The sequence below is a fragment of the Suricata suricatta genome, chromosome 1 (assembly GCF_006229205.1).
Source record: "Suricata suricatta isolate VVHF042 chromosome 1, meerkat_22Aug2017_6uvM2_HiC, whole genome shotgun sequence".
Classification (NCBI taxonomy): Eukaryota; Metazoa; Chordata; class Mammalia; order Carnivora; family Herpestidae; genus Suricata; species Suricata suricatta.
Window position 1 is genome coordinate 109,234,964 of NC_043700.1, and position 27,848 is coordinate 109,262,811.

The 27,848-nt window shown below is 38.1% G+C and overlaps 1 protein-coding gene across 1 annotated transcript in view; it reads left to right on the forward strand.

Moving 5' to 3' along the window:
• Positions 1-2,244: 2,244 nt before the first annotated feature.
• Positions 2,245-27,848, forward strand: part of DKK2 (dickkopf WNT signaling pathway inhibitor 2) — a 100,554-nt gene continuing 74,950 nt past the window's right edge. Inside the window, exon 1 of the mRNA XM_029919821.1 lies at positions 2,245-2,466. Within this exon, the coding sequence (XP_029775681.1) occupies positions 2,245-2,466 (222 nt within the window). The remainder of the gene's footprint in view (positions 2,467-27,848) is intronic.

Genomic DNA, 27,848 nt, shown 5'->3' on the forward strand with positions numbered 1-27,848 from the left:
CTTGGGTTTTTAAAAAAATCTGAAAGCAAAGAATTCCACGCCAGACAAACTCACAGATCAGGGCAGAGAAATATGCAAGGCTGGTGCTGTCTGGGAGACCCCAGCCATAAATTCACACTTTAGAACACGGCCCTTTTGGGGGAAAAAGAGTCACTAACGTTCTCACATAGCGACGTGTCGAACACAGACTCCTGGGCGCTGGTGTGCGTTAGGATCAGGAATCCTGTTAGTATCGGGACCGCAGATCAGATCTAGAGTGCAGTTCGGTAGATCAGCCTCCTTCTCTAGCTTTTAGCTGCCAAGCTGTACTCACTGCCTCAATTTCTCTGCGCGCAGGCGTTAGAGCCTGAGAAGGACAAATACAGCAACTCCCAAACAAGCCACAGCATTGCAATACAAGCATTGGCGTTTCACTGCCCAACCGCTCCAAACTCGAGCCCTGAGCTTGCCCGGGACCGCTCGCCTCCTGCGGTACTTCCGCGCCTCGCCCGGCAGCTGCCACTGGCGCCCCCAAGCGCCGCGCGCTGCGCGCCCCAGCCCCTCTCGAACCCTCCTTAGACCTTTTCGGAAGCAGATCGGACCTAGGGACCCTTGGGGGCCGGACGGAAAGGCTTCCCATGGAATTCCCAGAAGCTGGGAGGCAGGATGCCGAGGAAGGCAGGACCTCCAAAAGCTCTCTGCCTCCGTTCATTCCAGTTTGGGATTTCCTTTTTTTCAAAGGGGGCAGTTGCCTGGCACGGTAAAGATGCCGGTAGAGCTGCGAGACTGAAGCCCTCGGAGCGTACTCAGGGCACCCCGTTCCCCTCAGTCTCGCAGAGAGATAAACGTACGCTGCGTGTGTGGTGGGGTCCTGGGGTTCAGGGGTGCAGAAGACAGACTCTGGAAAATCCCACATGTCTCTCCGGTGAAAGAACAGGAACATCTTTCCCCTTTCTCTGGTTCTCTTCTCCCCAGTTCTAAAGCCCCCATCCATGTCAGCTGGGCACCCCCTGGCACAGCATAGCGCAGCCTCACACACCTACTAGGAGGCAAAAATTAAAACCCAACTTGAGCGTTTGAACGTACACAGACCACAGCGTTAACGTCCAGATGCTCACTTCTCTAAATCGTCTGTAGGGCATTTCTAGTGCTCCTGTAGGACGCAGGCATTGGCGATGGGTCCGGAAACTTAAAGAAGGGTGCTGGCGGTCCCCAAGGGCGGTGGAAACCTGCCCCTCTCCACTTCCACTTTTGCCCTCCGCCTGTCTCCAAAGGTCTTTCCACCCTCTCGAGCTGTGGTCAGGAATGAGGAGACCTCACGTTCCTTTGGAAATGAATCCCATTTTCTCAGTCGTTGTAGCGTGGAGAGGGGTGTGGGAGGGGGACAAGAGGGAGAGGCCGGAGGGGGAGAAGCAGAAACAGCAGCCGCAGGGGGAAGGAGCAGAGTGGGGCGGGAACGTGGGGGGTGCGAGAAACGATTTCACTCTTTGTCACTCTTGAATTGGGGGCGGAGGGAAAAAACCCACTGTGGGAGGCTATAAAAAGCAAAGGGGGCGGCGGTGAGAGAGCAAACAGAGAGAGGGAGACCGATCCGCGCGCGACACCGCTCCCAGGGCATTGCTGCGTCGCTGGCAGCTGTGGGCTGCGGGTAAGGGAGCGACGCTTCGCGGCGGCTGCCTGTGCGCGTGGGAGACCTCCGCTGGCCACAGACCTCCAGGGTCACGTCGGGGGTGTTCTTGATACCCCATTAGAGCGCCCGCTAACACTGCGTCCTGCGAAGGTGGAGACTTAAAGGGGTAGTAAGGAAGGCAAAGTGGAGAAAAAAGCAACTGAGGCCGCGGGAGAAGGACCTGGTGTGGACCTCCAGAGGAATTAAGAGGACGATTGGGCCCCGGAGACCCGGCGGGACCGCGGAGGTGCGGGGCGAGGAGCCACTGGAGCGGTTCGGGCTGTGGGGCTGGGTCGTCTTGCACCTCGGGTCACGCCTCCTTGGCCAGAGGGCTCCTCGCCTTTGATTGCTTCCAGTTACTGCAGAACTTCCTGCCCTGCTGGAGAAGCGGGTCTTGCTTTGGTCGCTCTCGCTCCTGATCTGAAGCGTGAGACTGAGTTCACACGGTGCTGGGCCCCCGAAGCCAAGTGGGGTTGGGGGAACAGAGCCTGCGATCCCCCTCACCCCGAGTCAGGGGCCAGGTGTTGGGGTCCTTCCTCCCCTAGCCTCCGCACCCCTCCCGGCTCTGCGCCTCCCTGGGGACCCCTCGCCAGGAAATGGCTGCGATGATGTGGGGCAAGGATTCGTCCCGATGTCTACTCCTACTGGCCGCGGTGCTGATGGTGGAGAGCTCACAGCTCGGCAGCTCGCGGGCCAAACTCAACTCCATCAAGTCCTCTCTGGGCGGGGAGACGCCTGCCCAGGCCGCCAATCGATCAGCGGGCACATACCAAGGACTGGCTTTCAGCGGCAGTAAGAAGGGCAAAAACCTGGGGCAGGTAGGAAAACACTCCAAATACACTCTACAACCAAGAGCGATGGGGACCAACGCTCTTGAGCGCGTCGTTTGCCTTTGCACGCCTCAACCTTTCAAGTGCGTCCCCAGGTGTGGCGCGCACCACAGCTAGGGAGGGGTTCCCAGAAGCAGATTTTCGTGGGCTGGGGTGGCTGGTGGCTGCTGGTGCTGGAGGGTGTGGACCGGGTGAGTTAGGGTTCTCTCATTTTTGCTTTGGAGCATGGGCACGGTCAAGATCCGGTGCGTACGGGTGGGTGTGGTCCTCCAAACTTAACACGGCAATGCCGATGATAAGGTTAATAGCAGCTAACACACAGCAACTGTTATGTGTCAGGCACTGTTCTAAGCGTTTGCATATATTTAGTGTTCACAACCCTATGAGCTAGGCGCTGTTGCTTCCCCCATTCTGCAAACGAAGAAATTGCGTTAAGGAGTGATTAGGCGAATTGCCCAAGGCACACAAGCTAGTGTTAAGTGGCAAGGTGGGATTCTAATCCAAATAGTCTGGGTCCAGGTCCTGGTCTCTTAATCATTACATTTTACAATCTGGAGGGGAAACTCACCCCCTTTCAGGTTCTGCTTCCCTCCCAACCACTTTCTTTCTTCAAAGAAGTGAGGTCACAGACAGAAAACCTCAATAGACAACCCATTTCTCAATTCTTTAGCACTGTAAATAAATTATCCTGGAGGCAGCAAAATGATGAAGCGACATTGACAGCATCGCGTAACGCGGGCGACCAAGGTGCCTGCGACATAGCCAGGTGGACGCCGGCAGCACTTTTGCAAGCGGGAACTTTTCGAGGGCATCTGTCTCAGTGTCATAAGAGACACACTGACAGTCGCTTGCAAAAAATTACGCAAATATTCACAAACAAAACTAGCGTGCACACGCTGCGCTCTCTGTGGCCAGCGCACAACGGCCAGGAGAGGGGGCCTTGTGGGCACTGGGAACCACGACAGCTCCCCCTTTCTGCTTCTTTTGTAGGAAGCCAAAACCGAAAGTCAGTATGCCAAACAGCACAGGCACCTCTCAGCACAACTGTCAACCCATGAAAGCGGCTCATGGCCCCCACAGATCCTGGGTTTCCTTGTTTCATTGGAACACCTGGCGGCACCCGCTGTGCGAGCTCTTGGTGTTCTCCACTGCCCCTTCCCTTGCCGCATCCCCTAGCTAAGGCGGCAGGGTTAGATTGAGAGCAAGGGCCAGTCCTGGATGGACAGCGAGGAAAGAGTTGGCCCGGGCTTGGCCCCCTACTGCCCTCTCACAGGAACAGTTTTGCTAGGTTTGCAGGTCCAGAATTCTTCCTAGGCTTTGAAATGACAAACATTTCAGCTATCTTCTCAAAGCAAGACAAAGTGTATAATCACGATTTTTTTTAAAGGTCTCAAGGGAAATAAACTCTACATATGCATGCATACTATATTACATGCATACATATCCTTTGCACATTCTCGCATATATTGCTCGTACCTCCACACTTACTGGATTCTCATTCCCTTCTACTTTTCCCTCTGAAACTGACACTTATGATAGCAATAGACTTTAACATTCCTTAGATATCCATCATGAAATGAGACAAAGTTTAGAGGGAGAAGATGCTGTCAATCCAAATCATAAGACTTTTCTCTAATGCTACTGACTTCAAATTCCGCCTTATCAGTTGTTGAGGAGAGCTAGATGTTTAGTTAAGCCAAGGACAGAGGGATGGACCCAATGATCTTTTGAGGTTCCTTTTTATTCTAATCCATGTACATTCTGTGAGTTTCTGTAAAAGACTTTCCATTTCTGTCACCACTGGGCCGCAACACTTGATATTCCTGAATCAAATTATCAATTATGTCAGAACTGTCATTAGCTATGGGTTTACATGGACTAAAATGAGGGGTGCAGCCCAGAATCTAGCTTATGTCTTACGTTTTGATACGCCTATTTTGCTCTGTCCAAATATCTGCTCCTTGAAGAGGTTGCAACTCTATGTGGATGTCTTCAAATGGAAAATTAATTTACTTTTATAAATGAGTTTCATTTTCTTTCATTCTTTCTTTCTCTCTCTCTCTCTTTCTTTCTTTCTTTCTTTCTTTCTTCCTTTCGTTCTTCCTTTTGTTCTTTCTTTCTTTCTCTCTCTCTCTCTTTCTCTCTTTCTTCCTTCCTTCCTTCCTTCCTTCCTGCCTTTCTTTTCTTTCTTTCTTTCTTTCTTTCTTTCTTTCTTTCTTTCTTTCTTTCTTTCTTTCTTTCTTTCTTTCTTTCTTTCTTCTTTCTTCCTTTCTTCCTTTCTTAAATACTCCCCATAACTTAGTTGTTCTGGAAAATAGATTTCATTATATTTACTTTACTAAGCTGTAATATCATATCCTTATAATTTGATGTTAGGTTTGTTAGAAAATTGTAATTTATAAGAGATAGTGGTAACATAAGACAAAACACAGTTGAATTGAAGTAAAATAGGTGGAAAATGAGAGGATTATTGCTTGTTATTTTCTGGCTTCTCATTTGTTTAGCGGGTGATCTAAAATGTATCCTATTACGAAGAAACAAACAGAAAAATCTAATTTCTTTGAAGTAGAAAGAGGAATTCTCTGAATATTTATGTGTCTCTTTACCTTCTTTAATCTACTAGTTATGTGGTTTCTGAAATTCTCCATATTCTCATTTTCAATAATAGAATGCAAGTTAGGAAGACTTTTCAAACAGATGCCATGGAGAAAAAAATATCTAGAATTGAAGTGTAGCTGAGCTAAATTTTTATTCATCAAAATAGAAAAATATCATTGAGAAAATTGGGAGTAGAGTGCCAGCTGACCAAACTAGCTAATTATGTAATGTCATCCTGAGGCCCAATAATTTGCTTTTCTTCCCCCCCCCCATCTTGATTAATGATGTGAAATGTGTGTGTTTCAGAGATATAGGAACAGGAAACTGTAGGATGCAAATTCAAGCAGGTATATTAGAAACTTAGTTTTTGGTCTTCTTTTCCTTAGGTGAAAATGGTATAATTTATTTTCTGATTTATTTTCAGAATACAGAATTAAAACAAAAATTGTATTGTCATTGCAGAATAAATTAATGAAGGAATTTAATAATTCTTAATCTACAAAAGTGAAAATGAGACAAAAGCACCCCAAGGTTTTCTTGATTAGACATAGTCTGTTTTCATACCAAGAAAAAATTCTTATTTATAGGAATTCTATTTATTCCATAGACAAGATGGATTATTTGTAAATCATTCCTGGAGAAGATGCCTTTGAATTTCTGGAAAGATTTAGAGAGGCCAGAAAGAGAATATACTGTTCTCCAGAGGTGTTACGATTCCCATTATTAGCTTTGCTTTCAAAGACAGTTGTGAGTTATGATGGAAAATGACCTAAAAAATTGAATATAGCAGTATTCAAGTGATTGGTACAGAATTAGCAAAAATGATTTTGTTGAATTATTCACATTTGTATTTTAAATTAACATATATATATGGGGTAAACTAACTTGTGAACTGTTATTAATGTATATACGTGTCAAGATATTTCATTTTCTAAAGAGATTATTGCAAATGTTCTAAATTAAAAATAATTTTAGACAAAATCTTTTATATCATGTGGATACATATATTCTGAATAAGTACACTGTTGCTCGACATCACCTCTGGAGTTTGAAGTAATCGAGTTTTACAGGCTGCTTTAAGAAAAAATAAAAAAACAAGCAACTTAAAAAATCAATTTATCTTTGCAATTCAAATGGAAAACCTTTGGATTTGTGCTTGCAATTATTTTTTTTTAGTCTTCTTTACTCCTTTTTCTTTTGGAGATGGATTAATTTGAATGCAATGCTATTGGATTTTGAAATATTTTTGAAAGTTATGAGTAGAACAGTGGAATATAATTACATTTTAAATGTAAATAAGCTTCCTGGCATACGTCTCTAAAAAGAGGCTGAAACTGGTTTAACATAAATTCAGATCCCATGATTTTCTCATATAACTTGGGCACTTGGATAGGTTTGGATGAAGTTGTGCTGTGAAGAAAGAATGCTTGAAACACGTTGAAACAGAAGCTTGAAGGATTCGGTTAGAGAGCGCTAATATTTGTGTATTGCATTTTCTTTAATAACAGTGCCACATGTATTTATATGTATAAATACTCATGAAAGTGCTCATAGGAATAAACTACATATAAGGTGGATGGTGTATTTGCTGTAGATGATCACTTCACTTTTTGAAATTAACCATGACCTTTTTTTTAAACCCCAGCCCAACTTTCTCCCGCTAGAGAATAAGTATCTACAATTTTTTCTGGACATCACCTGATGCTAAGTGCAATCGGGAAAGCAAATCATTTTTAAAATTTAAACTTTCCAAAATAGAAAGATTTTGAAACAATCTACAGTAAGGTTCCTTTTCTGTCACTGTGAATAATAAAGAATTGATAAGTCGAGTCAAGTGAAAGGTGACCTCGTGAATAGCTGCCAAAGTATTTTACCGATCATCTATGTAGGAGCTTCCATCATTCTATTTTTGTGCTAGAGAGAGCAAGGGACGAGGGTACTTAAACTCACCCCAGCTGTGACTGTGACCTTACCAGAGTCTTCTTTACTGCTTCCCTCCAACGCAGACTCCTCGCAGGGTGCTTCAAATCTTACGGTTTTTAAAGACGAGAAAGCAATGCAATAGAAGGGAAACTGATGTATTCTGTTCAGGAAAAAGGTTGCCACTTCCTCTTCTTTTTCCTGCACAATCATTTTAAATGGATATTAAAATAATTTGTTCAATTGTAGAAGTCTTTTATAATACTCAACATATTTACGATTTTTGACCCAATATTTTCTTCCTGTTCATTCTTTGATATTGATGTAACATCAAAATGAGTCACAATCTTTTTTCTATCTGTGATTTCCTCATAGCCCTTTAAATTCATTTTATTTCATTAGACCCCTAGTTAATTGTATTCATCTATAAAAAGAAGATAAAGCTTCTCTAGTCATTTATCTAATAATTGAAAAGATTTATGCAGTATCTGTGTCTACCTGTGACTCTTACTGAGTCATTTTTTAAAAATAATTTTGAAACAATTCAAAAGGAGGAAAAATTAATAATAGTTAAAGACAGATTTTTGCATTATGTGGGATTGCTCTAAGGTAACAGAAAGATTACGAATGTAATGCATAATGAAAAGTTAGTGTTATCATGGAAGGTAGGCAGAGGTTAGTTTCCTTTTCCTCCTCTGCCCCCTCTCGCCAGGACCTAGAGGACAGCAACACATTTTTTCTCTAATTGATTTTTTCCAGGACAAATATAAACCATTCTTCCAAATGAAGAGGTCAACTGATACAAAATGTGGGAGATGTTTTTGATAGCAACATATGTCCACGTGAAGAAAAGTCACCACCCAAAGATTTTAAGTAGTGGTTTCCCAACAAGTCTCTCATGCTAGTAACTTTAGGTCACTGCCCATGTTTGTGGGTTCAGACCAATGATGGAAGGCCAAGAATGGTACCAACATCTAATCAGATGTCCTTAGGGAGAGCTCATCCCATAAATCCTTGTCCTTATAAAGGTAAATTGCATCAGATGAAACTTTAAGGCAGATGGATTCCAATATCAGACCTAAAATGCTATATTTTAACTCAAGTAATTAGTTTATGTAGCACTAAAAAACAGAATTATTATTTCAACACTGATTCCACAACCACTGAACCTGTATAACAAACTACATTTGTGGAATCTCAATACTAGTTTAGATTTAGCTATGTGCTCCAAATAATGAATGTAGAATTAAAATCAGAAAAAAAGCACAAAAGTAGTAAAATTTTAAAAACGCCATTTCTTCTCTATCCCTCACAGATAAAAGGGACAAATGTGCATCAGTTATCCTTTTAAATATATTACAGTGCTTAATTTAATTTGTTGATTCCATTTATGTATTATAATTTGGTATATAGAATAGTTTCATATTTCCTAATCATACAAATTTTAACTGCTGCACCCTATCTAAAACAAACAAAATTAATCAGGGAATAAGTACCTTAAGTGGAAAAACATCAAAATATCACAATTAGGAGTATCAATTTCTTAAAATAGTGGATCTATGCAAACATTTCTTACAAGATATTAGTTCTCTGTACTATATCATTCCAGAAAAGAGTGTTCTTTTTTTCTTGGGACTGGAGAAAGTGAGTGATCTTCAGACATTTTATTTCCTTAAATAAGGAAATAAATACGTACTTATAGCACACATTAAATTATAGCACAAAGTTCCATTTATTATTTATTCTCTGTCATCCATTGCTCCAGATGCTTCATTAAAATTAACTCTGTTGAATGTCTGAGCAGCCTTTCAAAGGGCAAGTCCTATGATCATCCTTATTTTTGTAAATGATGACATATTGTATAAATGATAAAGCAATAATTTTTCTGAGACACAGAGCAGTTATGCAGCCGTACAAGTCACACAGCATTAAGTGGAGAAAGGCAAAAACACACCGCCCCATGTCTATCTGCCCGCGTCTGAGTGCCACGAGGTGCCCATGGACACCGGTGAGACAGAGGCCTTCTCGGCAACCTCCCTGCAAGAATTGTGAGTTGGTTTCATTGGCATCACTCACGCTCAGATCGGATAAGGGAAAGATGGACTCGGGTTAGAGCCTATGACTGCTTGGCTTTTTCCTTTCCTTACTTTGGATTTCTCTAGCGTCCTTTCGGAGAATCGGATGATCTGCAGCACTACAGCACTATAATTTCCTAAGAGGTTCTAACTTCTGACTTGCCACTGACCAGCTTAGTGTCTTTGGAAAGTCACTTAATCTTAAGTTCTTTTTTTTTAAAATATGTAAAATAAGATAACTAACACTAGCACCCAAGAGTAATAATCCTTATCTTACCGAGCCAGAGGGAAAGGAAAGTGCATTTATTTTATTGTGCTAATGTGATTAATATTGCTACCATTACAGAAATAAGTGAGACCAGTTAAGTGCTCATGCACAAAATAGAAAGTGGCTGCTTAATCTTCCCCACCAAACTGGGCAAGGACAGCTAAATAAATGCATGTGATGTTCATGAAGGAAACAAATGAATTCAGTTACGCCAAGGCCGAGATTGCAAAACAAAATAAGACAAAATAAAAACACACACAAACATGCTATCACATTTCTTGTATCGAATGTTAACATTAAAAGGGATGGTGAATCAGTGCTGTCTTATATAAAGTAAGCAAAATAGCATATAATTGAGTAATTGGTGAAATTACCCAGAAGCAAGGGAACACCAGACATTAAAATACAATCACAGTAAGTGAGGGTCCTAACAACCATGGCAATATTAGTTATTTAACCACAGGAACCAAAATAATTGAACAACATGTTAGAGTCTGCTGCCAACAGCATTAATTTGATATTCTCCAAAGTAAGATAGATTCAGCAAAGGCAAGTTTTTTGACACTTTCTGCACAGCCTGACCCCCAGAGAGCTTGCTGGGAATTTGGAAGGTTTATAACCATTTTTGAGTGTCAGCTGATCTTTGAGGAGGACTTACAAGTTCAGGGCTCCTTATTCCCATTCCATTCCCTTCACTTTCTTTGTTTTATTTGGATTATTTCATGATTCAGGTAATTTGGAAATATTTTAACAATGTTAAATTAAGAGTGAAAGTCTTTTAACGTATTGGAAACAAGCTACTTGCCCATAAGTGTTTCTATCTGGTAATGAGCTAACAGACTGTTCAAATGGGAGGATGGGGGCGGGGATTGTCATTTAAAACCAACTGAAAAGGCAGCTCACACTCAAATAATGATCTTCACTTGCGTTCTAGCTTCACTTTATCTTAACCCTTTGAATCCTGGCTCAAGAAGCGTTGGGTTAATTTGTCTCGAAATCTAAGGTCTTCTTTCCAACAATCATCCTCTATGCTCTTCAGCCTATCCTATACTTAATTTATCCCCTTGCTCCTGGGGTTACATGTTTCCATGTTCTTTTCTGGATCGTTCTTCCCTCTTTCTTTCATTGGTCCCTCTACTACCTTCTGCCCATAAATGGGGACATTTCCTGAAATTCCTTCTTTCTATTTCTTTTTCTGTTCCACTCTCTCCCCTTCACTGAGAGGATTTCCTTCTTTGCAATCATTTGCCAAACAGGCAGAAAACTACTCTTACTTTGATTAAACTCCTGAGTCACCTTACCTGTCCAACTGTTTGGGACATCTTTGCAGAAAAAAACAAGTCCCCATATCAAAACTTACACAAAATTTATGTCTAACTTTAAATTGTCAGGAGTTAGGCAATCAAGTTTTTACGATTTCTCATAGCTATAAAAAAAAAAAACAGGTGAAAAGTGCCCTAGGTTAGTCTATTGCAGGCCACAAGAATCAAGTCTGATTGGCCAAAATTTTCCTATGTTCTGCTCTGCTCTCACTCACTTGTGATGAAAGAAAGCTGTGTAGGTTCCATGAATGCTACATATTTAAATGCTTGGGATTTAATGGCCTTCAATTTTTTTCTCTATGGTAGACCTGTTGTTAAAACAACTCATGTCTGATTAGAATGCACAAATAAATGTGTAATGTATGCTTATTAAACATTACATATTATAAAATGTGCATACACATTTTAAACAGTGTATAATGTTTATTTTTATAGCTTGAACAACTTGCCACAGAGTAATTTTTTTCTATTTGCTATTTTAGAAATAATTGTTAATTTTTAGTGTGAAAAACTTCCTTAACATTTCCTTGCAGCCTGACAGATGCTTAAACATGCTTTCATAACTGTGTAAGAGGATTCTTCAAATGTGCTTATTCTATATTACTCAAGATAGAGAGCTTTACAGAAAAGCCAAGAGAACATTTTATCACCTACAGGTTTCAAGACCTTGTACAAAACAGATAAAAGTGGGCATAGTTGGCGCTGCCAGTTACATTAGAAATCACCTAGTTTAACTCACACATTTTATGTATGAGGGAACTGTAGGAGATATTTCCTGATCTGCCCCCAATGTACTACAGTCAGTGCCTGTGACAAAAGAATTTCTGCTGGAAGTTGGATTATCAGACTTCTATCACAAGTCTTCCAAATAATCAAAAGCAACACTTTCTGTTAAATCCATAGTAACAAAGCTTTATAGAAGAATTGAATTCAGTTGATTTAAGAGCTGGTGGGAGATAAATTACACGGAGAGCTCTCTTTCAGCTCTCGAGTTTTATCTTTCAAAGAATACAATGCCACGATGACAACTATATCAGTAGGATTTACACCAAATTAATGAAGGGGAGCGACTTTGACTGTATTGTCCTTGCTCACTTTTGCAGTCATGATACGTTATGACACGTTTAGCAAGAAGTCTGGCTGGAGAGAATCTGCACAGGAATAGCAGGAACACAAAAGGAAGGGAAGGAAGTAATGGTGGGCTGCCGGGAACACAGATTCCTTGACCTTTGTCCAAGCATCGTCTAGGATAGAGGCCAATGGTTTTAAAACTTTTCTGACAGCGATGCGCAGAAAGAAATGTATTTTATGTTGTGACCCAGTACATACTCACAAACCTCTGAAAGCAGTTTCGAAAATAAATACTCTTACAATGGGCAATGCAGTGTGAGACATTTTAAAAATTTTAGTCCTTTTTTTCTGTTCTGTTTTATGCTAGTCTCTTGTTCTGTTCTATTCCCCCTCTTTCTCTCTCTTGCTATTTATTTTTTAATGTTTTTATTGTTTTTTTTTTAATTTTTGAGAGAGAGAGAGAGAGAGAGAGAGAGACAGCGTGAACAGGGGAGGGTCAGAGAGAGAGGGAGACACAGAATCTGAAGACAGGCTCCAGGCTCTGAACTAGCTGTCAGCACAGAGCCTGACTCGGGGCTCAAACCCACAAACCATGGGATCATGACCTGAGCCGAAGTCGGGCGTTTAACCTACTGAGCCTCCCAGGTGCCCCTCTCTTTTTCTTCAAAATGCTGGTTATGACCCTGGGACTGCCTTCCCCCTGGCCCTTCCTCCCGGAAAATCAATGGGTGTACTCTGGGTTTGTATCACTGGACGACTTCGAGGAGGGGACATTGTTACTGTGTTGGGGAGCCTGCGTGTGGTCTAACTGCAAGTGATCATGTGACACTGTGTGCACTGTTGTGATCGAATGGGCTTGTGGGGCCTAACTGTTCTGTCATTCCAGAAGAGGATGTGTGACTGTGTGACCGCGCATGGCCCTGGTTTGGTGCCTTGAGTTATGGTGCTTGGGTTGTTAAATAACAAAAGTTTAACTGAGTAAATGTTAATGATCTAAAAACAAAAACAAAAACAAAACAAAACAAAAACGCTGGTTATGACAGACACCTGGGTGGCTCAGTCAGTTAAGTGTCCAACTCTTGATTTGGGCTCAGGTCATGATCTCACAATTCTAGCCCAAATTAGGCTCTGCACTATCGGTGCAGGATTCTGTCTCTCCTTTTCTCTCTTTCCTTCCCTGCTTGTGTACTCCCTCCCTCTGTCTCAAAATTAAATAAACTTAAAAAATTAAAATTAAAAAACATATTGGTAATGACTCATTGAATTCATTGATCAAAACCTGAGGTTTGGAAACCACTATCCCATTTGTTACTGCTCTCACCCTGCAGGGAACTCAGGGGACTACTCTGGGAGATCAACCATCCTTCAGTGTCAGCCCCAGTGAGGGGAGGGAGAAGCAGAGGCAGGAAGGTCTTCATGGACGGAAGCATGCATTGTCTCAGACCTCTCCCACTTCCCTTGTGCAAAGGCATGTCGGCCTCTGGCCTAAATGTGGTGGACCTCTTCACCTAAGATGAGCTTGACCTTTGCCTCTCTCTCCACTTCCAGGAATAGGTGACCCATAACTATGCTGCACGTAGTACTTGGATGTTTCAGCCATGTTAACTTGGAATCTGTTATTCTATCTTAGTATTGTTCATCCTGGGTGTATGCTGTGTGTGCCATCATACATAATTTCTAAGAAAATACAGTTGAAAATGGTTACAGTTTCTACACAGGACAGCAGGTGAACCTCAAAAAGCATGGGGTATAGATTCAGAAGACCTGGGTAGCTTATCTTTTTATATACTCACCCTAGGAGAAATCATCTGACACCTTTGCACCTTAGTTCTCTCATCAGTAAAATGTTAGTTAATAATAATATTGTATTTTCTTATCTCTTTGCAAAATATAAAATATTGCTTATTTAATTAACAGCATTAGAGGTTATTTAATGAAAAACAAAATTAAGACCTTTCCACCCTGAATTTATGAAGGATGAATGTGAATTAGTTAGAGTCAACCCAAGAATGTGTTAATCTAGTTGGGTTTGAAAACTCTGGAATCATAAGGTCAGTTTCTGTTTTGATAGACTGCCTTTTTTATACAAGCAGGAAGATCGAAAGTTGAAGGTGTTTTTTGGTTTTGTGGGGCTTTTTATCTTCTGATTCATTTTGATTCTCTTGGATTTATTCAAAAATTTCAGTGCTAGTGGTTTTACTTTCACCTTTCAGATTAAAACATAGTTTTTGTTTTTGCTTTATTCCTGCAGACTACAAACTGCTCTCTCTCCTGCCTGCTTAGAATATCTTGCTTATGATATTCAAAGAGAGCTCTGTGTCTTTTTTTTTCTACCATATCAGAGATGTGTTACTATTTATGTATTTTCAATATATCTTGGAAAGGAGTGATAAGCGTCTTAATAATAGAAGTAAGTATATTTCTAAAGCTTTGAAACTAAACACGAGGGTCATATTTTGGACACATGGTCGGCTATGGTGTTTAGAATGGGTAAGTTTAGGGAAAAAGCCAATTGTAGTCAAGTTGCATGGATGTGAAATCACATATATGGTGACAGAAGAAATATATTAGAATTCTTCAAACAGGAAAGTGGGTATTTTAAGAGCTGTTGAAAGCACATTGTATTGCTAAGGAGGCATTTCCTAGAGAACAATGTAATAAGTCTGATCATTCATGTTACAAGTGTTGGAACCTCACCCAACCATTTGTCCACGCTAAAAATACTCTAGGCTTCCTGCTTTCTATCCTTGCTCTTAAGCAATTATTCTCTAATTTATAGGATTCTGCATCTTCCTTGATATTGATGTCTTCTGCAGCTTTATTGTCAATCCAATTGTCATTGCTTTGGCTCAGACCATAGTCATTTACTAATAGACTATTACAGTATTGTCATCGTTTTGTACTTCTCTAAACCATCCTCTGTACTACTTCTAAAGTGAGCTTTTAGAAGTAAAATCTTATCAGGTTATTCTCCATCTCGTGTCCATTTCTAGAGCATCAATTATTTTCTTTCTCTCTACTTTGTCCCTGGGGCGACACAATTGTTGAGCGGGTGGTGTGGGATTTATAACTAAGCAGTCTTACTGAAGTTGGCCTGCTCCTTCACTATGCTGTTCCACCTCCAGCCAGAGAAAGGAGGCCAGAGAAACCAGATAGAGAACTTTTACTGGTACACTTGAGAATGTAGATGTGATTCCATTCTTCAGGTCAGTCAACTTGCTAAATGCTTACTTACTTCTTAGGTATATTAGATGCTATAGTCACAGGAAACAAACATTTGTTTGACACATATGCCATGCTGGGTATTTGGAATAGGTAGCCATAAAAGCAAATGTTGTGGAATTCAGCTGGCATTTTAAGACTGAAAGAGATAGCCAGAAATGGTCCAGTTCATTCTTCTATTCCTAATATGATATGAAAGCTGGACAACCTGATATGTTTTCCTTTTTCTGAAGAGTTCCAAGAATGAACACTTGTATTGCATTGCTTAGTTGTCTCATTATTTTAACTTTAATTATGTCAAAAACAAGTACATTCTGCTCTCTATTTAAGTGAAGCATGAATAAGACAAACTCAGATATCAATCTCTATGTAAAATCCCTTCCTCATTAACAGAAATTATAATCAAAATATTTTAGCCATTCTTCACAGATTTCATTCCCTTGATGAGCAGTCAGGCTGACCTGGGAGGATAAGACCATCTCTATAAACAGTCAGGAAGAAGGTCTGTTCGTGTTGGACATTATGGTAATGATGTAAAGAAGTAGTGTCTGCTTTTACCTTTCTAAATATTTTAGAAGGAATTAAACTTTGATTTTTTTTTTTCCTTTGTAAATGTTTCACTATTCCCTATGGAGGTCTGATCCTAATTTTATCATTTATAAAGGACTAAAGAAACATTAGTGGTAAGAGGCAGGCTTAATAGGAATTAGAAGAATGATAAGGAATAACAAAGTTGTACTAGTAGGAAGGTAGGAGTCTGGTGACTGAAAAATGGAATGGTGGAGGGGGTGTGTTCAGTAAAGTAGACACGATTTTACCTCGGGTGGGGAAGAGAGGTGGAATGTATGCTAAAATACATCAAAGAATAAAATTTGATAAAGATACAAGTTTAAAATAATGTCATAGATTTTTTTAAACAACCATATTCATTATTTTTCCAAATTAGTCACTGCAGAAAACTCATTCTTTTGATATTTTCACTTAGGTTTTGTTTTGGAACTAATTTCATAAGTAGTTTACATGTTTTTTTTAGTCTATAACTCACGACCACAAACAATGTTATACATATTGATTAACATACCACATTTAAAAAGCTTGGGCCTGGGGCATCTGAGTGGCTCAGTCAGTTAAGTGCCCAACTTTGGCTCAGGTCATGATCTCATGGTTCATGAGCTCGAGCCCCACAACAGCTCTGTGCTGACAGCTCAGGGTCTGGAGCCTGTTTTGGATCCTGGGTCTCCCTCTTTCTGCTGCTCCCCTGTTTGTTCTCTCTCTCTCTCTCTCTCAAAAATAAATATTAAAAAAATTGGGGGGGGGCACCTGGGTGGCTCAGTTGGTTAAGGGTCTGACTTAGGCTTAGGTCATGATCTCATGGTTTGTGGGTTCGAGCCCCGTGTCAGGCTATGTACTGAAGGCTTGCTCAGAGCCTAGAGCCTGCTTCGGATTCTGAGTCTCCCTCTCTGTCTGCCCTTTCCCCCCCTCACACTCTGTCTCTCTGTCTTTCTCAAAAATGAATAAACATTAAGTTTTCAAAAAATTTTTTTAATTTAAAATGCTTTGCACTGAGTGGTTTTATGTTGTTTCCGTTAACCAAATAACCAACAAAAGGTAAGGATGTCAAAGAAATGTGCTATTATTTCTGAAAGCAATTCCAAAAAGTTCCAAAAGATATTCTGAATCACGCAATCAGTATTGTGGTTTCAGTTGTAAACCCTTCAGTGTTTATTGCTTTAAGGTGGAAAACCATCAATTGGATTTATAGTCCTAAAATTAAATACGTACATATTTATATATATGTATATCTGTATCTATATATGTAATATCTTGTAATTAGGTCTTCTCCATTAGAAGAACCTGGTCAGAATTTATATAATATGGTTACTATTTCTCAGATTATCATGGTGTTCAGGAAGCATTTAATGAGTACAAGCTAGCAGTATGTTCTCCACCCAAAACCCACTCTTTTCCTGAAAGAAGAGGCAGGAACAAATCAAACCCAGTGCAATTCCCTAGAGTCTGTCTGGTGACACACATAACTTTATGTGCCACTTAGTTAAAATGTGTACACTGAAATCAGAAAAACAAAAAGGTCTGTGAAAAGTTATTTTTAATGCAAACATATTCTATTAAATTTTTAGAGAAAAAGCTAAACTGCTTTAACTTGGTAAAAATGTTTTTGCAATTGTTCAAATTAGTACAATACTTCCAAAATGGTCTTTGGAAATCCTTGTAAATTTACTTGCTTGCCTATTTGCCTCACTGCTACCTTCCTAACACTTCAGAGGGAAATTTTTATTTTTAACAAGAAAAATCTTCTTAAAATTACATTTCCAGTGGGGTCCTGGCCACACCAGCTGCTACACATTGTAACTGAATTTTAGTCTCTGTTGTTCTTATTGTTAAAAGCACCAGTGACCAGCACTCAGGTCTTATGCCACTGACATCCCACTGATTCATTACAAATTGGATTGGAGTGTGTGCTGTGAATTTTTCTCTTAGAAAAATACAAGCTTTCAACACAAAAGAGCAGCTATATTTGATGGTTTGGCACTTAAAAAATTAAGTTAGACCAAAAAATATAATTCTGGTTCTTAGTAAACGTCAATAAAGAAGAATGCAGCCCAACCTCATCAGTAATTGCTTTTTTTATATTTATATTTATTTTTATTTTTTTAAATTCCACTTATGAGGAGAGTCAGAGAGAATGTTCTGGAGTTGAGACAAAGATGTTCTGAATTGTCAAGGACTATTTAAAATATCTTAGGGAATTGGGGCACCCAAGTGGCTGAGTCTGTTGAGCATCTGACTTCAGCTCAGGTCATGATCTCACAGTTCGTAAGTGTGAGCCCTGCATCAGGCTGCTATTAGCGCAGAGAATGCTTTGGGTCCTCCGTCCTCCTCTCTCTCTGTGCCTCTCCTCCTCATGCTCTCTCAAAAATAAAGTTTAAAATATTAAAAAAATAAAATATCTTAGGGAATCAAGGCAAGATAACCAGAACAATGGACAAATTATTTATTTTGAATGCATGCTATCAGATTTAAGAATTGCATGTCCAATGACAAGCCCATTGCAACCATCATAATGAGATTTAACAAAAGAATGTTAAAGAATGATGATCTGCAGCTAAAATGCATGAAAAGGAAGAGTATGAATGAGAGTTACTTATGATTGAATCACAAAATCAAGCAGGAAAAATAGGTTGAACTTCCAATCACAGTCATCGCTTATCCATAGATAGGCAGCATACAATGTGAATACTTTGCTTCTAGAAGATAGGGACAACTAATATTTGTTGAGAACCTACTTCATGCCAAAAACCTTTATATTATCTCACTTAATCTTCCCAATACCTTATGAGCTTCTGTCATGTGCAGAGCACTCAGTAAATGTGTGTGAGAGGCAGTCAGGCAAAGAAGAAGATCATAGAGAAGTAAGCATTTACATTATGAGCATGCTCAACATATGGTGTCTGCGGTCCTGTGATGGCCTAGCTTCAAATTCAGAGTTATTTGATTGTAGTTTTAATGTAGAACAGTCTTGCTTTGCTGAGTAAGTAAGGAAACCACTTTGTTTTTAGAAAGTGAATGAGAGGGGCACCTGCGTGGTTCAGTCGTTTAGGCGTCTGACTTTGGCTCAGGCCATGATCTCAAGTTCAGGAGTTCGAGCCCCACATCAGGGGCCCTGTGCTGACAGCTCAGAGCCTGGAGCCTGCTCCGGATTCTGTCTCCCCCTCTCTCTGCCCCTCCCTTGCTCATGCTCTGTCTCTATCTCTCAACAATAAAGAAAACATTTAAAAAAAAGTGAATGAGATTTAGATGACTATCAGGCTATAAAACCATGTACACATGGCCAGAAGGTACATGAAAGATGCTCAATGTCATTAATCATCAGGGAAATACAAACCAAAACCACAATGAGATATCACCTTACACTTCTTTTTAGAATGTTTATTATAAAAAAGGCAAGAAATTACAAGTGTACATGAGAATGTGGAGAAAGGGAACACCTGTGCACTGTTAGCGGGAACATAAATTGGGGCAGCCACTATGGAAAACAGTGTGGACGTTCCTCAAAAAATTAAAAAATTGAACCATCATAGGATCCAGCAATTCCACTTCTGGGTATTTAGCCAAAGAAAACAAAAACACTAAATTGAAAAGATATATGCACTCTGTATTATTTGTAAGATATGGAAACGACCTAAGTTTCCATTAATGGATGGATGGATAAATATATTGTGACATATATATACGTATATATATATATATACATATATATATATATATATGCATAATGGAATATTATTCAGCCATAAAAAGAATGGAATCTTGCCATTTGTGACAACATAGGTAGACCTCAATGACATTATGCTGAGTGGAGTTAGTCGGACGGAGAAAGACACTGTATGATATCTCTTACATATAAAATCCAACAAAGAAAGAAACCAGTAAACAGACAAACAATCAAAAACCAAGCTTGTAGATACAGAGAGCAGATTAGTGGTTAATGGGGGTGGGTGGGTAGGAGAATAAAAAAAGAAAGTGGAGAGACATAATCCAGTCACAAAGCTGGAAACTGTCACAACTCCATATGCAATTAATTTAGCAAGTGTGTCTGACTATTCTTTTATGTGCTTCATTTCTTGTACAAGATATTTTTTAATTATATAGAAACAGATTAGCATGTTTTACCGAAACATTAACTGATAAAGAAAAATGATAGTGGCATTAAATCTGAATTGCAAATAATTTTTCAAGTCAGTCTACATTATTGGCCTAATTAAGAGTATGAGTTCTTGGTTCCTGTGCCTGAAAATTAAGGGGAATATTCTAGTCATGGTCAAATTGGAACCTATTAAGTGGATTTTGTGAGATTTTTGTTATAATTACTGCATTTTTAGGATGATAACTGCAACTATACTTGTAACTATATTATATATTTCTAACTATATTATAAAATCAGTTTTCTTTCCATTTTCCTACCAATTATTTAAACAATGAATGAATTTGTTTTCCCCATAATGCAATTTTGCTATGTTTTGACTTAGGAGTTTAACAACTTTATAGAACTAAACCTTTAAATTCTAGAAATATTATTAAAGTCCTTATCTTCTTGTCTCTGAAGAATAAGCCAAAATTGTCATAATTTTTAAAGGAGTAGACTATAAATATCTATTAAAGGAAAAAATAAACATTTATGATATCTGATCATCACTAATAGTTGGTGAAAGGTAATAGATTGCTAAACAAGGATTTAATAAAGAGAGTTTGTGGGAAAATCAATGGACAAAGTTACAAAGAAGTGAGTGTTAATTTATACTCTTCTAAGTATCAGTTTTATTGGGGGGGGGGGTAGGCAATTATTACTAGTTGTTCAATAGATTTGGAATTGTCCACCATGTTTTCTCTGTCCAGATTTTCATTAATGATCAGGAAGCCAAGGTGTGGGCCAAATGTCTCCTTATGTTTCAGAAAGACTAGGAAAGAGAGATATTCCCTTGTTGGTCTGATTGTTGCAAACCCAGGGACAAGAACATAGAGCATTTTTGGAATGTGCACATGCTTAACACCTGGAATTTTCTGAGAGTTATAGTCATACTTCATCAGTCACCAGAATGAAAAGCCAAATGCCGATCTGAAGGAGAACTTCTGAGGCAGTTCTTCTGGAGCTAGCAATATACCCTACTTGTCATCTCTCAGACATAAGCCTTTAATCCTCTCTTTCTAAAATTGTTTATTTTAAAATGTGAGAAAGGCTAAGGATGTCACAGCCGAGCTGTGAGCTTTCTCTTTAAAGAATCCCATCCTTCAAACCCATCTTCGGCAAAGGAACTGGCATTCCATGTGCTGAGCAGATGGCGTCCTACAGCACTGGCCAGCCCACATGTGCAGCTGGGCCTATCTGGCACACAGGTGTCCTGATTTGGACCTTCCTGAAATTCTGACACCACACTTTCCTCCATGGGGGAGTATGACTTGGCTATGCTGTTTTCCAATGACAACAGATATACTGGCCTAACAATAACAGCTCTGACTAAGGTGATAACATAACCCTCTAACTCATATTTAGCTGGGACCCAGGGTGTAGGATTTGTTCTAAGATTTGGGCCAAATTTTTGGTTTTGATTTCCTCTTTTGCATTTTGTCTTTCATGTCTCCTCCCTTCACCTCTTCGAATTTTGAGTAATTCTCAGAAGGGTGGGAAAGTCCCTTGGAGGGGGAAAATGCTGTCGTAATAAACAAAGTTAAACATTCTACATCAAATGGGTGGCGTTTCTATTCATGGGCAAATATTGGGCAACCACATTCCAGTATTAAGTAATCTTCATGGTTTAAAGACGAGAAAAACTAGACAAATTCATTAAGCTTTTCATAGCATTTGACAAAACTACTGTGAAAGTAAAAGGCTATTTCAAAACGCCTTGGTAGGCAACAAAGAAACAATTTAGTTGATGTTCCTTCTGCATAATCTCTTACATAATTATTTTGGTCTCACCAAAAATATTTGTCAGTGCAGAGCCCAGATGTCTTGAAGTTTGTTTGTTTGTTTGTTTTTAAAAAAGCAATATTTAAGGATTCTCCAATTTTGGGGCCTTGGGTGACTCAGTCGGTTAAGCCTTGGGCTTCGGCTCTGGACATGATCTCAGGGTTCCTGAGTTCAAGCCCCGTGTCGGGTTCTGTGCTGACAGCTAGCTCAGAGCCTAGAGCCTGCTTCAGATTCTGTATCTCCCTCTCTCTCTGACCTTCCCTTCCTTGCGCTGTCTCTCTCTGTGTCTCAAAAATAAATTAAAAAATTTAAAAAAAAAAAGGATTTTTCCCATTTCTTTCCATCTTAGTAACAGCTGCCTCTAACAACTAATTATAATGAAAATAGGTAGGTAGTGGAGGTAATGAGGGAAGTGGATTATATCACAGTTTGGAGCTGCCTCTGATTTTCTCTTTCACAAAACATAATTTTGAGAATTATGTCTCATTTATGAAAAGCTACTCATCTTCACTCAGGTATGCCCTGCAAAATGGATTGGCCCTGCTTTTGGATAAGCAGACATAATTACTCAGCTCAAGTGGGAACTAAAAGTTTATTACCCAGAGGGGATTTTATACCATTGTGTTAAGATAATTCAACCATTCTCATTGATCTAAAAGGGAGAATATAATATCAAAGAGATATTCCGATTACCAAGAAGTAAATGTTTATTCCAGAGAATGACTGGTTTGATATTGATTCTGGACTATATTACAGAGCAGATTATGAAATTCAGTACTCAGGGAAATAGATATACCCAAGAAATAACATAAGTTACTTAGAATAAATCATGGCAAACTAATATTATTATTTCTTGGCATCTATAGTCGATCCCTTCCTGATTTAATGATTTTAGGACTTTAAATACCACCATATGCCAATGATTTCCATGTTGTATCTCAATGCAAAACCTCTCTTGAGCTTCAGAGTAAGATACCCAAATGCCAAGCTAACAATTCCACTAACAGATATTTCAAGCTGACCATGGCAAAAATTCCATCTTTTCCCTTTTCCTAACCTGTTGCACCTATGTATTCCTTACCTCATTTGACATTAAATCCATTTTTCTAATTGCTCAATCAAGGGATTAGGATTCATCTGTAACTTTTTTCTTTCCCTCACACTCAAATTCATCCTGTTGGAAAAGCTTTTTTAGTTCTATACATTAAAACAGTCATCTCTACAAAGGTATGAATTAATAGTGGCTCACAGAAAAATGACTTAGGAATTTAAATTTGGCTGAATAAGATACACATGGGGCAGAGCAGACCATCCTAAGAAAATAACAACATATATATGTGAGTAACATATTTAGCTTATAATCTTGGGGGGGTTTTATCTGTATAGATTCAGAACTTGAAAAAAAAATTGGAAACCAATTCAATTTTGCCCAGAGGTATTGCCACGGCAGGAAAAATTACTCAAGTGGCATTCATTAGCCATATTCTATCAAAACAAAACACTTTGTAAGTCCTGTTCTTTGTTAGTAAGTCTGGATTCTTCAATCCTTTTTTTAGTGACTAGGCAGCATCAAACCCATGTATTAGCTATGTTTTCTTAATACCTTACAAAAGTTTTGTTTGTTTGTTTAGTTTTTCTCTATGTTAGAATACATATAGCTAGCAGTGGGTGCTAAACAGACAAGGAAAATGATTTCTTAGATTGGCCATGATGTTTTCTAATAGTCTTATATAGAGATGTGACTTAGCTTCCGAAACTCAGCCTTTCAAATCACTTTGCTTTAACTCAACTCTTTGGGAGGGGAGGGCTTATTTATTATATAGAGAAAAGGGAATGATAGCGCACAGGAGGCATTATGATATTGTCATCGCACATTTATCGCAGTCCCAATTTTTATCATAAGATTACATTCTCTCCTTTAATGTTCACTCACATTACTAATATGATTATCTGCCATACTGGTATATAGACATTTGAGGACAATTGCATTTAATTTCAGCAACTAAAAGTATATCCCTTTGCTTAAATTTCAGTTATCTTGTACTACCATTTATAGGCCTTAGTATCTGTGTCTCAACAGAGATGAAAATTACAAAATTAGCCTTGTGGTATTGACACATTAAGCAATGAGACAGACACTAGAGCCTAGAACATCAATCATTAAGAGAAGAAGAAATTATTTAAAAACTAATGTTGGAAAAATTGAGTGTTTATAAAACTGATACTGTAATACTACCTTACTACATATAAAAAATCAATTCCAATGGCTTAGTATTAATAACAAGAAAATATATATATATAAATTGTGGAATAAAATACAGTAAAATATCTTTCAAACCCTGTTGAGTTTTTTTTCAGCAAGGCACTAACTGAAAGGTAAAAAAAAAGATAAATTTTACTATATTAAAAGTGGAACACTACCCTATCCAGTGACACCATAGAGAAAGTAAGAAACAGACCACTAGCTGGAAGATATACGAGCATATACAGCCAGCACAATTCATGTATGACTAAGGATTGGTGTCTGGAATATTCAACAATTTTTATGTCAACAGAGAATTAAAAACAAACTATCCTGGAAGTTAAATTAAATTAAAACATAAAATAAAAGGCAAGTAAATAGTCCAATAAAAATAGGAAAAACACATGAATAGGCAATTGACAGAGGAGTAATAAAATGGCCAAGAAATATTTGAATAGTTCCTCAATTTTATTAATAGTAAAGATAAATGCAAAGTAAGATTTTGGCCTTCCATTTTATACACATTTGATGATCAAAAATTAAGACCTTGCAAATGCCAAATGTGTGGAAAAACTTGAATATATTGTTCATGGGAGTGTAATTACTATGACTACTTGGCAATATCTTGTAATTCTGAACATTCATATATACTATGACCTAGCAATTTCACTCTTAAGAACATAAATAACCCAGAGAAATGTATATGAAATGTATATTACTTATATTAAAAAAAATAGGAAACAACCTATTTTGTCAACAAGAGAATGCATAGATAAATGACAGTAGATTAATATATTGGATTGTTATGGAACAGTGACAATGTATAAATGAACTAGCTAGAAGGGAACATGAATGAAGCTTTGATATGTAATAGTGACAGAAAAAATATAAATAATATTGAGGATAGTGTTCATTTTGGAGGTAGTCAGAGAATTGGTATATGGAAGGTAAGTTATAGGTAAGGTATATAGAGGCAAGTTATTGATAATGTTCTAGTTCTTCGATTGAGTGATGGGTTTGATAATTTACAAATACTTAATTAGCATGTGTCAAATATTTTGAGATATTTAAAAATAAAACAATTAAAAGGTAATACAAAAGAAGAATGGGAATCTTAGTATAACTTAAGGATTTTCCATTAAGGTGGAAATATCTGCAGATAACATTCAAGAGAGAGGTCAACATTTGGGAGCATATCCTCTGAAAAGTATTACCATTTAAAAAGCACTTTTTAGAGGTCATTATGTTGGCAACACTATGATAAACAGAAATAAGGAAAATTGTGTAAGAGTAGGACTCAAACCTTAGAGAATGTCATTAAACTTTTATGAACTTCTTTCTCAACCAATGATGAACCACTTCCCTCCTCTAGCACACCCCTACCATCTGGAATCTTCCCTTGATGTATAAACCTGTATATCCCTCTGCTTACTCATCATCTTTGAAAACATCATGGTTTTGGATATTTTCCACCTAACTGAGAAAGTAGAAACCTTTTTTATTTTTAAAGAAAAACATTTACAGCTTCAATAAACATCCCCTTCAGCAAAACGTATTTCTATCTTAATGCTGTCATTTACTAAGATAGTGAATAGAGATGAAATTACTTGTAATGAATAAAGAGAATAATTAATGTTAAGATCTCAGCACTGAAACTAACATAAATACTGGCTGATGTTGATTTTAATCACATTTACAAAAAACTGTTGCTGAATGGTTCTAATGGGAATGTTATTAAACGTATTCACTCCTTGGGTATCTTGTTTGTAAAGTAGGTTATGATTCTTTAAAATCTGTGTGTAAACTTTCCTTTCAGCAATATTGCATGCATGGGATATAAGACCTTTCAGCAGTTAAGCTTTCCATGCATTTTGCATCTTGGAGAGAGTGGTTTAAATGACTTTTGTTATTTAAATGCTGAGTTATATATAGTTAGCAACTCCCTGGGCTAAAGTTGATGAGGGGGTGCTATAACTCTTCTCATAAGAGCAGAATAGTAAATTAATTTTTCTAATTTATTGACATAAAAATTGCCTTATGCCAGTGGTTCTCCAAGTTAGGTCCATAATCTCTAGACTTTACCCAGGACCCTTTCAAGAAGTCTAAAAGATCAAAACCTTATTTTGATAACAGTAAGCTGGTGTTTGCCTTTTTTCACTATGCTGACCTTTGTTATTGGTGGTGCAAAAACAATGGTGAGTAAAATTTCTGGTACTTTAGCATGAATCATGACAGTAACATCAAACTGTACTGGTAGCCATAGTATTCTTCATCAAAACACTCATAATAAAATTATAAATACATATATACATATGTATGTCAGTTTCTGTTAAGAATGCCCTTGATGAAACAGTAAAAGTTAATCAATTTGATTACATATACACCCTTAAGAAGTCATCTTCTAAACATCCTGTGTGATGAAATAGAAGTATGCAGAAAGCACTTTTGCTGCACAGGTGATATGACTGCAATATTTGAGTTGCAAGTTGAACTAGCTGCTTTTTTTTTTTTTTTTTTTTGTCTTAAGGAAGATCATTTTTTTTACCTGAGAGAATGACTGAAAAATAAGCTGTGGTTATTCAGATTCAGCAAGTATTTGGCAAATATTTTCTCAAAAATGAGCAAAAAGAACCTGTTCCTTCAAGAAAACCAATTCATGATATTTGTTGCCATGATAACATTAGAGCTTTCAAGGTCGGCATAAATGTACAAACCAACATTTTCTAAATGATCATTGGATAATGTTGCAAAAATCATAATGTAAAGTAGACCAAAGGGTTTTAATGTGACTATATGATAGGTTCATCAACATGGTTTCAGATTCCATACTGCAACTGACCTTTAAGAAGCTACCATCTGCCAAGTTCTGGTGAAGTAATCAAAGAAGGCCGTCACAATTATATGAGAAAGCTATTAAAATACTCCTCTTTTTTCAAACTATGAATCTGTGAGAAACCAGATTTTTAAAAATCTAGTTCAACCAAAACAACATATCACAAGAAATTAAATGCAGAAGCAGATAAGAGAATCCAGCTGTCTTCAACTGAGACATTAGATTTTCAAAAATGTAAAATATTGCCATGCCACTATATTTTTCTTCTGCTTTTAAAAATATAGTTTTTTTTATAAACTATGTAAGATTATTATCTGTAAGGGAAGTAATAAATGTTAAAAGTTTTTAAAATTTCTAATATGGTTATTGTGGATAAACAAAAAGCTTTTTGAAGCCGCCAATAGTTTTTAAAACTCCAGCAGTGTCCTTAAACTCAAAACCTGAACAACTTTCTTAGGACAATTATCAATCTTTCTCTTCCAGTGGTTAAGCAGCAAAGTAAACAGAAAACTTTCAGGGGTATCAGAACTTAGTAGGAGAACCAGGAAGGTGACTTTGATCCATCATCTTTAGTTTAATGTTTTAGTTTCTAAGACTTAATCCTTCTTACTAAGGTTGAACCCTACATTTATTCTCTTACTCAGAATTTACTGAGAATCTCCTATGGGATAGATATTGTCCTAGAACTGGAAATATCGAAAAAGACAAAAACACCCCTGTTCCCTTAGAAAGGATGTTTTTAAATTCAATATTGGATTTGGCTTGAGTTGTTAAAAGTGAAATTTAGTTTACACTGATAAGAATGAAAGACTGTTGGTTGAAAATATTGATGTGTATTTAGTAGATTATTTAAATTTAGAAACTAGGAATAAGTAGTACCTTTTTTATTGCCCACCCACTCTTATGTTTAGCGGTGTTAATGAAGAGTTAACCTATAATTTTAAAGGGATTCATTAGACATTTTATAGTTTTAGGTTGATGGATCTTTAACAAAGAATAGAGAATCTAATTCAGAGCACCCACGTTGGCTGTGCGTATAGACATCATTCAGTTACCCCTTTCCTATTCTTGTAGGAAAACAGCCTACTTGTAGGTAAATCATTGTTATGGAAGAAAAAAAATCTTCGTTTTGTTTTGTTTTGTTTTAGTGTAAAAATCAGCTCATTTAAGTCTATAAAATGATGGTAAGCTTCACAGATGGCAAAATGCTTTGGGATCCTTAGGGGAAAATAAATCCTTTTGAAGTACAAATTTGAGGAATTGAGGAAACTTCACCTGGGGCCAAATTCTTATTCCCTGTAATTTGAGAAGAATTCCCACAGAATTACAGAG